The sequence below is a fragment of the Austrofundulus limnaeus genome, unplaced genomic scaffold, assembly GCF_001266775.1.
Source record: "Austrofundulus limnaeus strain Quisiro unplaced genomic scaffold, Austrofundulus_limnaeus-1.0 Scaffold86, whole genome shotgun sequence".
Lineage (NCBI taxonomy): Eukaryota > Metazoa > Chordata > Actinopteri > Cyprinodontiformes > Rivulidae > Austrofundulus > Austrofundulus limnaeus.
The window spans coordinates 331,290-344,704 of record NW_013952488.1 but is presented as its reverse complement, the minus strand read 5'-3'; the positions used below and the strand labels follow the sequence as shown (position 1 = coordinate 344,704).

At 39.7% G+C, this 13,415-nt stretch overlaps 1 protein-coding gene across 1 annotated transcript in view; it reads right to left on the bottom strand.

The window, feature by feature from the left end:
• Positions 1 to 13,415, bottom strand: part of med23 (mediator complex subunit 23) — a gene marked incomplete at its 5' end in the record, with an annotated part of 24,623 nt that overhangs the window by 1,198 nt on the left and 10,010 nt on the right. Inside the window, 19 exon segments of the mRNA XM_014011909.1 lie at positions 803 to 934; positions 1,996 to 2,116; positions 2,204 to 2,418; positions 2,512 to 2,584; positions 2,683 to 2,848; positions 3,950 to 4,076; positions 4,155 to 4,264; positions 4,383 to 4,599; positions 4,710 to 4,880; positions 4,975 to 5,155; positions 5,575 to 5,780; positions 5,893 to 6,017; positions 6,159 to 6,322; positions 7,640 to 7,814; positions 8,959 to 9,101; positions 9,183 to 9,428; positions 9,548 to 9,693; positions 9,849 to 9,992; positions 10,944 to 11,150. Of these exon segments, the coding sequence (XP_013867363.1) occupies positions 803 to 934; positions 1,996 to 2,116; positions 2,204 to 2,418; positions 2,512 to 2,584; positions 2,683 to 2,848; positions 3,950 to 4,076; positions 4,155 to 4,264; positions 4,383 to 4,599; positions 4,710 to 4,880; positions 4,975 to 5,155; positions 5,575 to 5,780; positions 5,893 to 6,017; positions 6,159 to 6,322; positions 7,640 to 7,814; positions 8,959 to 9,101; positions 9,183 to 9,428; positions 9,548 to 9,693; positions 9,849 to 9,992; positions 10,944 to 11,150 (3,069 nt within the window).

Sequence of the window (13,415 nt, the reverse complement as noted above, 5' to 3'; positions counted from 1 at the left end):
ACACACACACACACACACACACACACACACACACACACACACACACACACACACACACACACACACACACACACAAAGACACACTCATAAGAAGCATAGCAATCATGTTAAAGTAAAAAAATAAAAACCTACTGATTTCTACAGTTATTTCTCTAAAGTTGTGAATAACAGAAAGTGCTGAGTCATCGTKGAATTTAGTGCCGCCACTTGTTTTTTTTCATGCATCTTTCACATATTGTCTTCTGCTCAATTAAATTGGTTTATTTGAAACTTGTTTATAGAGTTCAACCYTCTCACTAAACAGAAACTCTAGTTTCAAGTTTTTATTTACGGTGTCGGCTCCCAAACTGATGAGTCGTTCCACTGAACAAACTAGAAAATGCTGAATTATAAAATAAAACCAAAGCAGTGGCTGGAAAAACACTGTTCAATAAAATATAATCTGTAATTACACAATCATGGGGACTAAAAATAATCTGTATTTTTCTCTGTAGCCTGTGTTTCGGGGCAAGCTTTTATTTGTTTATGTCTCAACTAGATTCCCAGAAAATGTAATTTAGCTCAACAACCAGATGCTTTGAACACGAGTAAATCCTTTCAAAAGCAGCTTCTGTTTGGAACAAGATGTCTTATATTGATGCTTTTTTCCCTCATGTTTATTTTACATTTTTATCTGCTTTAGTGATGAAGACACTGTTGAAATCACTGATTGTTTCGTCCCATTTTTCAGGATGGACAACACTTTCTTGTTGCTGTAAAAGACAACAGAGCGACTTGTGTTTCACCACGACGCTCTGCTCACCTGCTCCTTCACGCTGTCTCCGGTGTACATGTATTTAATGTGATACAGGAAGTCACACACTGGATCCATGTAGCTGAGGTGTGCGCAGTGCTGGTCGACGGCCTGCAGCATCTCGTAGAAAGCCACACCAATCTAAAAACACAGACAGGAATTTACGTTAAAATATGTTGCAGACTCATAAAACCCGTAACTAAACCTGTTATGAAACTGTCTAGATGAGGTAAATACAAGGAGGTTCTATAGAACAGCTGGAAGCCACGTGACCGGGTGATYGACTGGAGAAGCTAACGGCTAATGCAAAACGGTCAAGAGTCTGGATTTCCCATTACTGTACATGATGACACCAGAGCAGAAAAAAGGACTGATGATGCAGAAATCATAAAAACTATTTATATTATTATTAACCCAATTATTAATATTTTACAGTTTATTTAATCTATATAATGTTTTAAATAATGTCAGAAAAGCTGTTTGTTGTTATGGATTTATTAACAGAAGATAAACAGGAAAACGTCTCATTTTACAACACAAGTCAGCAGATTTGATCTTATTTAGCTCAATGTGATCTGAGCAGAACATAATGTAACAGTTTAAAATTAAAATAATCCTCTGATTAATATTTAGACCTACAGAGTGTAAAATAATATTATAAATGTATTTTTAGTTTTCTGTTAAAGGAACCTGACTTGTTGAGAAGATGTTTAGCTAATAGAGACAAGTTTCATCCTATAACCAGAGAACATTTTCTAACTGTTGACTGGTAAATATAAATATTCTTATTTTTTATGACAGTAAGAAGAAATAATAAATATACTTTATTACTAACTGAAGTCATCATTTTTCAACTAGCTAAAGTCTAAGTTACAGGCTGACTTCAGGTCTGGTTTAGATCATTACTTATAAATTATATATTTTTCTGGTATAAATCTGCTGTTTTACATGATTGTTGAATGAAATTAACAATTATTAATTTATTGTAAAAACATGACTGATAATCTGTGAAACAGATCCAGTTCAGCTACTGTTTATCTATTAGTTTCTATGGAGGCTGTGAGCTGTTGCCCTTTTTGGACACCATTTTTGCTCCTCCGTGCTGTCACAGACTACCAGTGGACGGTATGGGCGGGGCTCAATCTAGTGATCTTTATATTTAAGTCTATGGGTAAATACTGCTTTTATCTGATAATATTCACCTCCAACATGCAGCGCGTTCTCTCCTGCTGGAAGCGCTGCAGGAACGGCCCCACCAGGTGATACACGTAGAGGAGCTGGAACTCCGTCTGGACGATTGGCTTCAGGGTCTCCGACAGAAATCTACACAAACGCACAATAATGAGGATCGTATACAGACAAAATGCTAGAGGACAAACGAGACACGACGAAAGAAAGAGAGGCCCCTACTTGGGAATCAGAGACAGCTGCCCGATGGAGGAGTGATGCCAGACGGCGTGCGCTAACGCTAGCACGTAGCTGCAGTTCATTTCGCTGTAGCTTTGGTGGCAGGCAGTGAAGTCGAGCAAGGCGAAAGGATAATCCCCCCACTCCGTCTCTGATGTCAGCGCTGGAGAGCTGAGCACAGACACGATGCGATCGTGGAGGACGATCCAATAAGGCTCCTTGAAGAAAAGACCAGAAGYGGATCACGGAAAATGTTTATTTGGGGACGATTTTTGTCAAAAAAAGTTAAGACTTGTGTTCATTTTTCTCACAGGAAGTGCAGTAATCACGAGTCCGGTTGCATTCATCCAAGCTGTGATGTTCTCTCTGGGAACCAGAGGCTGACTACAAGGTTGAAAAATAGGGGGAAAAAAGTTACATTTCAATAAATCTAAAACCCAAAAATCAGCCGATAAATAGACTGATCTGTCAGTGAGTGGCACCTCTTCAACACAACATTGAGCAGAGAGTTGCCGACATCTTTTCCTGGGACGGACAGAGCCATCAGCTCCACGCAGGTGACGTGCAGGGCGTGAGCTGCGGGGTTGGGGAACTCGTTGAACCTCCAGTCACAGTTGGGGAAGGGACCGGGTGACTTTCCCGCCATGGGTAGGAACGAGTTAAAGAGAAAAAAAGACCACTGAAGGAAGAAATGTTTTTATTTGTCCTCAATAACATTCCTGGTAGAGCCAGCTCTTGGCATAGGCGAACTAGGTGGTCGCCTAGAGCGCCATCTGCTGGAGGGGGCGCCAAACTGCAGAARAAAAAAGTAATTATTTGTAATCCCTGGTTGTAACTCTGYTCAGCRCCCCTTTCAATTAGCTTTGTCTTAAAAAATCTAYAATGAGGCATTACAGRAAAAAAAMCTACTCTACCCATAAACACCCCCCCAATGCAGCAAACGCCCCCACCCTCTCTCTCATTTGATTGACATTGCAATGACTCGTCCTGCTCAGACACTCTGATGGGGGAGGGGCTAGTAGTGCCTCTCAGGTAGTGATTTGTGTTGACAAACTCAATAACAAGTCTGTATTTTGTTGTCCCATACATGTCAACCTCTTCAGCCATTTACCTGTATAAAAAGCCTCAAAAATCAGTAAATTTTGCAAAAAATCCATACAACTCGCAGGGTGTCAGCCTCGCTGAGGACGTGAAAGCGTCCGCTGCGAAGCAGGAGGAAAGGAGAGCGGAAAAAGTTCAAAACCTATTTCTACCGGTAGAACAGGTTGGAAGATGGCAATTTAATGTTATTTATTGTTTTTAAAATCATCCTACAGGCTCTGACATGTTAGCTAAATTAAAAATCTGTGAGATTGCTCTATACGTCCGTATACCTGCAAAATGACGTAAAATCCTTATAACTTATGGATAATCCGTACAAGTTGACATGTATGTTGTTATTTATTTGCTTTCTGGGAAAGCAAATAAATCTAAGTTTACCATAGTACCATACACTGTCAAACTTGTTTTTAGGGGTTCGATTGGGGTGGGTGGGACATAGCTCGGAGGGGGTTGCGCTTCAACTCGTCTAGGGCACCAAAATGGCTAGAGCCAGCAAAATTTAAACAAAGCCTGGGATGCAATAATATAAACTGAAACAACTAATTTAATAAATTAAGGGAAAAATAAAACCAGTGTTACCAAAGTACAACAAAGCTAGTAGTGTCAGCCTGATGTTGCTTTGGTGACACATCTGTTATTAAAGGATATTGTCTACAAGGCGTCCAATCAGCTTGCAGTAGTAGGTGTCATCGGGGATCCAAACGTTATCCTCTCTTGGGTTCATTCCACACTTCAAATATGTTTCACTCAGACACCAACCCGGAGTACGATTGTCCTAATAAACAGAACTTTAGAGTTTGGAACGTGCAGCTGCTAACATCAAAAACATCAAATGTGTTTAAATATGTGCTACCTTCAGGGAAGACAGGATGGCGTGGACCAGCTTCCTCTTCAGGTTGGTCCGGTCTCTCAGATGCCGTTCGTAGTAATGAAGGGTGTTGTACAGATATGTCACCGGGCGGTCTGCAGAAAAAATAAATAAAGAAAATATAAACCAGTCCACAATACTGCCGATTTCTGTACCTTTAATAATAATAAAAAATAAACACACACAACTTCAACATCTTTCATCAACACCCACCGTGGAACTTGTACAATCCTCCCAGATGGTCCAGCAGTGTTTCCAGAGACTTGGAGACAGGAAGAAGCTCCAGGAAGCGGTGGATGACGATATCAAAGACAGGCAGGAAGCGCAGACACACGTTGCCAAAGTAGATTGGCAGGTACTGCTGCTGGAGCTGCATGGGAGGGCTTACTTGTTCTGCAAGACCCTCGAAGTATAACTTCTCTGGATATTTCTGGTTAAAACAAACAAAAATTTGATTCAAATCTGTCTGCTCTTTATTCAAGTTTCTATTTAACCTAGGAGAAAACGACCCAACACTTGGATGTATTGTTTCACATATACCTTGTGGTAGTTCATGTGCTTGCTGTGCCAGTCGCTCTGCAGCCAGTGCTCCGGGGCGTTCTCCTTCACAAAGTCATTGACTCGGTTCCTGAAGTCGTTTGGCTTCAACAACAGCAGCTGGATGATGAAGTAGCAAACCTGAGCTTCGTTTCCTTCATGGCTACGCATCGCCTGGACATAAAAGAGAAGATGGGTAAAGACTAGGTAAGATGTTTATCTTGTCTGTGTTGTCCCAAAGTAACCTTAAACGTCTTTATGACCTCACCAAACACAAAATGAGTCTGTCCAGCGTGACTATGTTGTACTTCCAGACCATGTCGTTGAGTATTTCAATGCATTTATTGAGCTGCTGTCCACCGGCTGAAGTTGAAAACTCATAGACGAGGAAGTCGGCGAAGGTGCGGACATGAGCCACCAGCGCACGAGCTCCGATACCTTCCAAGACCCTGATGTAGAGGGAAAACAAGTGAAACTTTTTATTAAAACTATTTAGAATAGGGCAGCAAACTCCTACATTATCAAATAGTAATAAATGATGGTGGAACCTTATTTCTACTCAAAGTCAAATTATGTAAAGTCTCAAAATTACCATTAAGACAATTTATGAGGATAAAACCAGTGTGGTCTTTACTTAGTGCAACCTGACAACACCAACAACTAATATGGTGAAATTTTTTTTATTATATTTAACCGGTTATCATTGGAATGTGTCTGTTTTTTTCCCCCACTAAGACTAAAACTAGAACAGAATACACTAGTCTTTATCATTGCACAACCTGTAAGACTAGATCAAGCTTGAAACTGAAATTAAAGTTTTACAAAGCAAAGACCTTTAATTCAGGATTACAAAAAGGCCGCTGCAGACCTAAAGCCAATCTGGTTTATGTGGTCGGACTCCAACAGCATCTTCCACAGGAGACACAGGAAAAGGGGAGGAGAGCCTTGCATGGAGAAGTGCGTGATGATGTCATTCTCATTGGCCATCGACTTCCACTTCCTGTACTCCTCCTCTACGTTCTTCTTCAGGTTGAAACGAGACTCCTGAGGAACGTTGTTCTGCTTAAAAAACGCCTGAAGCAAAAACATGCAGGAGTTGAAGTTGTTACAAATAGAATAAAATATTCAATTTTTTTTATTATTATTGTCATCACTTTGTGTATGAAAGGAGCTGATATATTTACACCTGTAGTGGAGCAGGGAAGCAGGACAGAGTGTGTGAGGCCCAGTTATGAGGTGTAAAGTTCATGATGGTCTGGAGGATGTCCTTACACCAGGTGCCGTGGATGGAGTCAGACCCTGTGAAAAAATCTACAAATATACAAAAAAAAAAAGTCATCATCTTGTATAAAAAAACTGTGGTAGAGATTTAGAATAACTGATTAAAAAACCATCTGTAATATGATCTCAAAGAGAAAACAATGTTTGGAGTAAGCCCAGGCTGAGAGGTACCGGTAACATGTGTGGCTCTGGCCAGTGTTAAGATCAAGGCTCGGTTCAGCTCCTCAGATTCAGCTGACAGAACCGTCTTGGGGTCGTTGAGGAAGCGGGTGAACTGAGGTTGTACCTCTGAACTCCCCAAAGCTGTGATCAGCCGCAGAGCTGTGCTCTCAACACTGAGGAGAGAGACACAAATCTGTCTGAAAACAAACTCTATTAAACAAGAATACACCCATCGAAGGAAGGCTACCAATTCTTTTAACCAGTGTTCCTACAGTTTAAAGCAAGTTAAATTTAAGACCTTTTAAGACTTTTTAATGCCAAGTGAAATTAAATTTAAGACCAATTTCATAATAAACACAAATGACAAAAAAAGCAAAAACTTATAAACAAAAAAGGTATTTTTTGTTTAAGTATTCAAATATTGCAAATAGACCAATTGTTTTTATCCATATCTAACTATAGCAGAAACCTTCTTTGCAGTCAGTTTTAAACTTAAATTTCAAGAAATCCTCTAAGGACCCAAAATTTGGAGTTTTAGGACCCACAGTGGGGTCTTAACCCCAATTTGCTGAAGATGAAACCTTAAAGTGTTTGTGACATCAATTTATTGTAAGAAAAGTGAGTGCATTTTTAGAGAGACAACATGAACATATTACAAAACAAATTTCATGTTGCTCAAATGAGCAGTTGAGATATTTACATTTGAAATAACAGGAAGTGATGTTAAAGGGGAATGTCTGCATGTGAATATTTAAAAAAAATACTTTTACCCGTTATTTTTATATTTGAGATGAATTACAATCATCTTATGTACAATGTGTTAACATTGTAACATTTTAAGACTTCAGAAAAATTGATTTAAGACATTTTAAGGCTAATTAAGGCCTTATTTTTGAACTGATAAATTCAATGCCTTTTAAGACTTTTTAAGGATCTGCAGGAACCCTGTTTAACATCACTACAGCTARGATCTTTACTCAACTAAAATACTAAAACTACTCCCAGATGTGACGCTGCACACTGCAACAGCTTTACAACGTTGTGGAACGCAATCTCCTGTCGCGATAAGCGATAAATCAATTAATTATGCTAGAGGATAGAGGAGGTGGGAAGCGAATTTGTGGTGTGTTGTTTTCCAAATCAAATCTTTTTTATGTCTGTAAATTTCATAAATTTGAGTAAGCTTCATAAGCCGGGGTGSAGAGTATCAATATATTAGTTTAAAATGATCTCCAAACAATATTATTGTTCATCACAATAATTTCTGAGACAAAAGTCCAGCAAAATTTGTCATGGTGGCAGGCCTAGCTGTGGCATTATATTTGGCATCAGTTTTACAACTCAWGACAAGCCATATTTTAAACCTGTTAGCTGCTGGGGGTTATTTTTTACAACTTCTAACTCAAAAACTGTAATGTRCTGCTATAAAACAACTGTAACCTTGTTGTGTCTTAATACCGGGTGCGTGGACGTGTGAGTGCTGAGGTTACCACAGATGCAGCTGGTTCTGGTTGGTCTGTGCTACAGCAGCGAGGCTGTGCAGATGACTCAGCAGCTGGACTCTGTAGTGCGGCTGGATGTGGTGCATCCTGTAGCTGAACATCTCCAGTAACGTGTGCAGGATTCCCCACGCGTGAGACTTGAACACGTTGGGCAGCAGCTGGCCTGAACAGATGCGGTGCGTTTTATTAATTATCCTGTTTATGTCGAGCAAGATGAGCAAAAACTAAAATAGCAAACAGGAAAACTTTTAATTGGGGTTTAATTTTTACATCCTAACTTTGACTCGAGTTCAGAAAGAAAGAGAGAAATATTCTTCTTTCTGCTGTTCCCATTTCAGGGGTCACCACAGTGAAAYACTACAACATAGCTGGTCTCACTACATCTATTTAAATAATGCTTTTGTACAGTGTATAACATTAATACAGTATTGTTGAAACAAAGTGTAATAAGGGGACTTTTAATGTTTGTCAAGCTTTTATTTTCTCATGTTTCCTTAAAGGGGCAATATCATGTAAAATCAACTTTTTTGAGTTTTATATCATGTTATAATGTTATACTCTCATAAAAAACATGCCCAAAKCCTTGCTTTGACTCATTCATGCATGTTTGAGAAATCCTGCAGCGTTTTTAGGAAGCCATGCTGAGGAGCAAAACGACAGGTGGGGACCAGAAACGCCTTTTGGTACCAGGAACGYCYCTGGGAAGTGTCTTTAAGCCAAGCTTCCTCATGGCAGAGCACCCCACCCCATATACACACACACACTGACACAGACACACCCATGACTCCTGCAGGCTCTCCGGTGAAAGTGAAAGTGAAACTCAAACTGYCTGCTGTGCTCTTAACACTATTTCTCACTCAGTGAAGCTCTTTTCAGATGCCAAGTAAACTGCATCATAGCGCACACACGAACCTCCCTCTGGAGCACAACACCCCCCACCCCACACACACACACACACTGAAATGGGCGAGACAGAAGTGGAAGGTGATTCTTAAAAGAGACAGAGGCCAATTTCAAGGTGTTTAGAAGAGGAAGTGATGAGAAGATAAGTTTATTTTCTATTTAAGCATAAAAACAGCATTTTAATAACAGCTAAAGGTGACATAGATACTTTATTATGGTATAGTATTTAAATGTATGCCTGAGAAACACATAATATTGCCCCTTTAAAATGTTGCATCATTTGTCTCTTTAAAACAACCTGATATGTGAATTTGTGCTGAATGGCATTAAAAAAATGATCAAAGCAACTGAAATGATAATAAAAATCCATAAATATGTTTTCCTGAAATAAARTGAAAGCTCACTGATAAATCCTTTGATGCCCAGTGACTCTATCTCCATGTAGACAAGCAGTCGGCTGTAGGTCTCTACCAGCGCSGGGGCCAAGGCGAGGCTGGATTTAGCATGGGCCAACTTGATCACACGAGTGGCGATGCTGTGGATTAGACTGAAGACAGAGAGGAGGAGTTTAAACATTACAGACGGCGTTTAAGGTTTTATTTTAAAAAGGATTATTTTCCTGTTTTACCTCATCTTTGCGTGCACAGTGAGAGAATCCAGCAGGTTCATGGGCAGCGGAGTCACTGATCCCGACGCGGTACAGGTGGTGCCGGGCAAGTTGGTCCTCATAGTTCCRTTCCCATAGATGGTCTCGACCAGGACCCCCATAGGCAGGCTGAAGCACTCAGAGTTGGTGCTGTAGGCATTACACAGCAGGGCGATCTTATAATCAGACATGCCCAGGGTTTTGGTACGAAGCGACTGCTGGAGAAACCTAAAGAWGATGGGGCAGGGATGCAGAAAGTCAGGAATTAATGGCAATCTAATAAGAGTTTTCAGGCATTTATGTCAATCATGTTTGATTTTAAGGCTGAGAATGTTAAAGGTCTGTACTCGTGGTGCAGTTTCAGGGAGTGCGGTATGGGAATCTGGAGTTTGGAGTTGTCGTTCTGAGCTTTGCGGTTCAGGTGGATCCAGATGCAAGTCATGGCGAAGGAATGGGTCGACTGAGGCTTGTTAATGTCGGGAACTGGAATACACTGAAGGAAAAGAAAATTAAGGCTATATAAAATGCYACAAAGACATTAAATATATTATTTAGAAAAAAGGAGCGAAGTTCACAACAGGAAACAAAAGAGGGAAAAAATTAAACCTGGTAAAGCACTTTGAGCACTGCATCATAATCCTTTCTTACCTCTTTTTCTGGATAAAGCAGGTCAAAAAGCTTCATGACCGGTAAGAAGTCGGCAAGGGCATTCTTCTGAATGCTGCCCGATATAAACTGCAGCAGGACCCACATCAGGTGATCCCTCCCTTTAATAAGGCCTCTACCTGCAAGCTAAACATGAAAAATGAGTGAAACATAAAAATAGAATTTGAACTTATTTTGGTTAAATATTTTTGAATTTTTGTTTTTCACAAGAATTCCTCAGCATTTAATCTGTCTTAGTGACAGAAACTGTACATTTAGGCACCATCAAGAGGAAGTGTTGATGGTGCCGTGGAAATCTTTATTTCCCCAAAAACAGAAACACGTCATCCAAGAATAAAAAGTACTCCGTGAATGGACAATCAGGATTTATTGGTGAATTGAAGCATTAAAACAAGGGGTGTGAGAACAATGTCAGTTAACATGAAACCAAGGCTACACATCAAAGTTTAGCGAAAAAAATTTGTTAAAAACAAAACTGCCTCATCTTCAGTTTCATGCTCCTGCTTTTAGAGGAAAGAGGCAGAACTRTGATGWTAAACATGAGTCTCTTTAAGAAGTYATCCAGTCTGACATCTATTTAATCACATATTGTACAATGTGACAGGAATTACTTCCAAGGTTTAATAATATTGAGCTCACATACTGTAATCTGCACGAGGCCTTTTGTTTGTTAAAMTGCTGGTCTTAGTCTTTTATTTGAGAATCTAATGTTTCACATTTTTAGAGCATTGCTCAGAAATGTGGAGCAACTGTGAAATGCCCTTAGGCTAATGCAAATAAAAACACGTTTTCAGGTTTTCATTTTATACAAGAAGCCGTAAGACTCTTCAAAAACAAACAAAAATAACCTGAGTAGCTGTAGACTGTAAATGACTGAAAGAAAGTAGCGTCCTTTCTGAAAAATAAATACCGACATGATTTTGGTATTTGTGTTTCTGCCTGAGACACAGAGCTCCTCTCACATCCACAGCAAACGTTTCGATGATCAGCGTCATATCGACACTGCTGCATGTTGCAGCTTCCAGTTACCCAGATCTCCTGGAACCAACAACCAGGTGTGCCTTGCTTTCCTCTTACCTTCTGGTGCAACGAGAGCACCATGTGCGGGAAGCTGGCGAACTGAAACAAGACGAAGAAGATGAGCTGGGAGGAGAGGTGCTGCCACAGCAGCTGGCTCGTTCCTCCGATGTCGGCGTCAAAGTGTTCCTCGGTCTCAGAGCGCTCCATGGCGTACACCACCAGGTCCACCAGCTGCTCCTCCAGCACCGGGCATCGCTGCTTTTGCTGGTGSGGGGTGGGGGAGGAGGCGGGGTTAAAGGGGGGAAGAAAAGGGGCAATATGGGGAGAAAGTTAAACAGAAACAGTAGCAACTTTTTTACACTTCTGAAGGGTTTTGTATGTTTCTGTTATTGTTATAAATCGACTTGAAAAAAAAAACATTTTTTTTAATTTCCTTGCATGCAGGACTGCATCTCCTTCCTGTCTCTGTCATCTGGGTCACTGTAGCTCCAATCCAGCATTTATGTTAATATTTTCTTTTAATTGTCCTGTTGTGTTTTTATTTTAAAACACTATCTATAATCAAGTCTAAGCTGGTGCATATATTTAATTCAAGTTTTATTTCCCTTTTTAGCACGTATAACCAAAACACAAAAAGTTTTAACGTGAGATTAGTTTAAGCTAATTTACAAAAACACTTATTATAAAGAAAGCAGTAAAATATGAATRACTGATGTAACTAAAGATAAAACTAGAACTTTTAGTGAAGTTCTAGATATACGTATTAAAAAGCAAACAAATAAATTTACATGTTGGGGTAAAAAACTTCTATTTGAGGTAAACCTGTTACCTTTAGAAGAATACTGGTATTAAGTGCAGGTTTAAGCAGAACCATTGAATTAAAGCTGCCGAACTTAAGGCTTTAGAATAACTTTGACATATATATTCACATTTCTTTATTAGCCACAACTTTAAAGGCTGTATCTATGAAAACACACTTTATTTATGTGTCTTATATATCCAAGATGAGAAAGCTGAATTCATACACCGCTGACAGAGCAGAAGGAGATCTCTGCACCTCACTTCACATGAGACAGGGAACTTTTCGCACAATTAGTTTGACGAGGGACGGAACGGCACAGCACAGCAAAATATTACAAACAAAATGTCACTGAAAAGCACCGCAGCAATCAGCAAAACAACCCGAAACATGCAAATCCATTTCTTTTTTTTTTTTTCATGCACAACAGGAAGTTTGGGAAGGTGAGGAGGTGGGGAAGTAGTGAGACGGGAAGAAGAAAAAAGAGGACGAGGCTGTCACTTTTTCACACATCTCTCTTAATGAACCGGTCTTTGGTATAACCTCACTCTGCACGCGCACGCGCACGCGCGCGCGCGCGCACACACACACACACACACACACACACACACACACACACACACACACACACACACACACACACACACACACACATACAGAGAGAGGAAAAACAGAGGGGGCAACAGGGAGACAGAGAAAGAAGAAAAGGACAGAAGGCATCTCTCCTGTAAATGATAAACAATGTTTACCTCGTTAAATTAAAAGAATAAAACCAACATTCAGCTTTCATTACTGAACATTTGAACTTGTTGTGAACTGAATTAGCAGATTATAATCCTTATTTACCCCCAGCCACACCAAACAAAACAAGTGAATAAGCATGTAGGTCTGTTTGTTGTGTCAGATCAATCCTAACGATTGTTAGCTGAACAATGCCAGACTGAGATCATTTTCACGTTTCGGTCTCTAAACAGACAAATGTGGAACTGCGGTTACACATGGGATTACGCCAAAGTACTCAGATTACATGTGCATTTGCATATTATCAGATTGTATTTTTGAAAAGCCTTGAAGCCTCGTAATGTTAATCATTTACTTCCATTTGATTTAATTTCTGGATGTGACTGCAGGTCATGAAGCAGCAACATAGCAGCTCAAACCAACCAATAAAAAACTTCTAACGACTTCTGCTTTTTGTTTATATCTTTTATTTGTTGCACACGTCACCAGCGTACACTAGACCAGGCTCAGAGTCATGCTCAGGTCAGTCATTTTGAAGTGAGGCAGACCCATAACTAGTTTTTTAATCTGTTGCAGATACTCCGTTTGAAATTAACAGAGTTAAAGTTTGACAGGACTGATAAGCTAAGAGCTAGTCCAACTGCAGATAAGACCAAAATAGATTATGTGAGGCCAAACCCTTAAAAAATAATAAAGTTCCTGACATTCACCTTCCCAACTCAGTAAGGCTGATATTTTTATTTCTAATTAATTGTATTAATTTTGTTAATTTCATTCAACAATCATGTAAAACAGCTACCGGTAAATATGTACAAGTCAAATACAGCGGGTAAAATAAGTATTGAACACGTCACCATTTTTCTCAGTAAATACAGTATATTACTAGAGGTGCTAATGACATGAAATTTTCACCAGATGTCAGTAACAACCCAAGTGATCCATACATACAAAGAAATCAAACCATAATAGAAGTGGCGGCTGGTGGATTT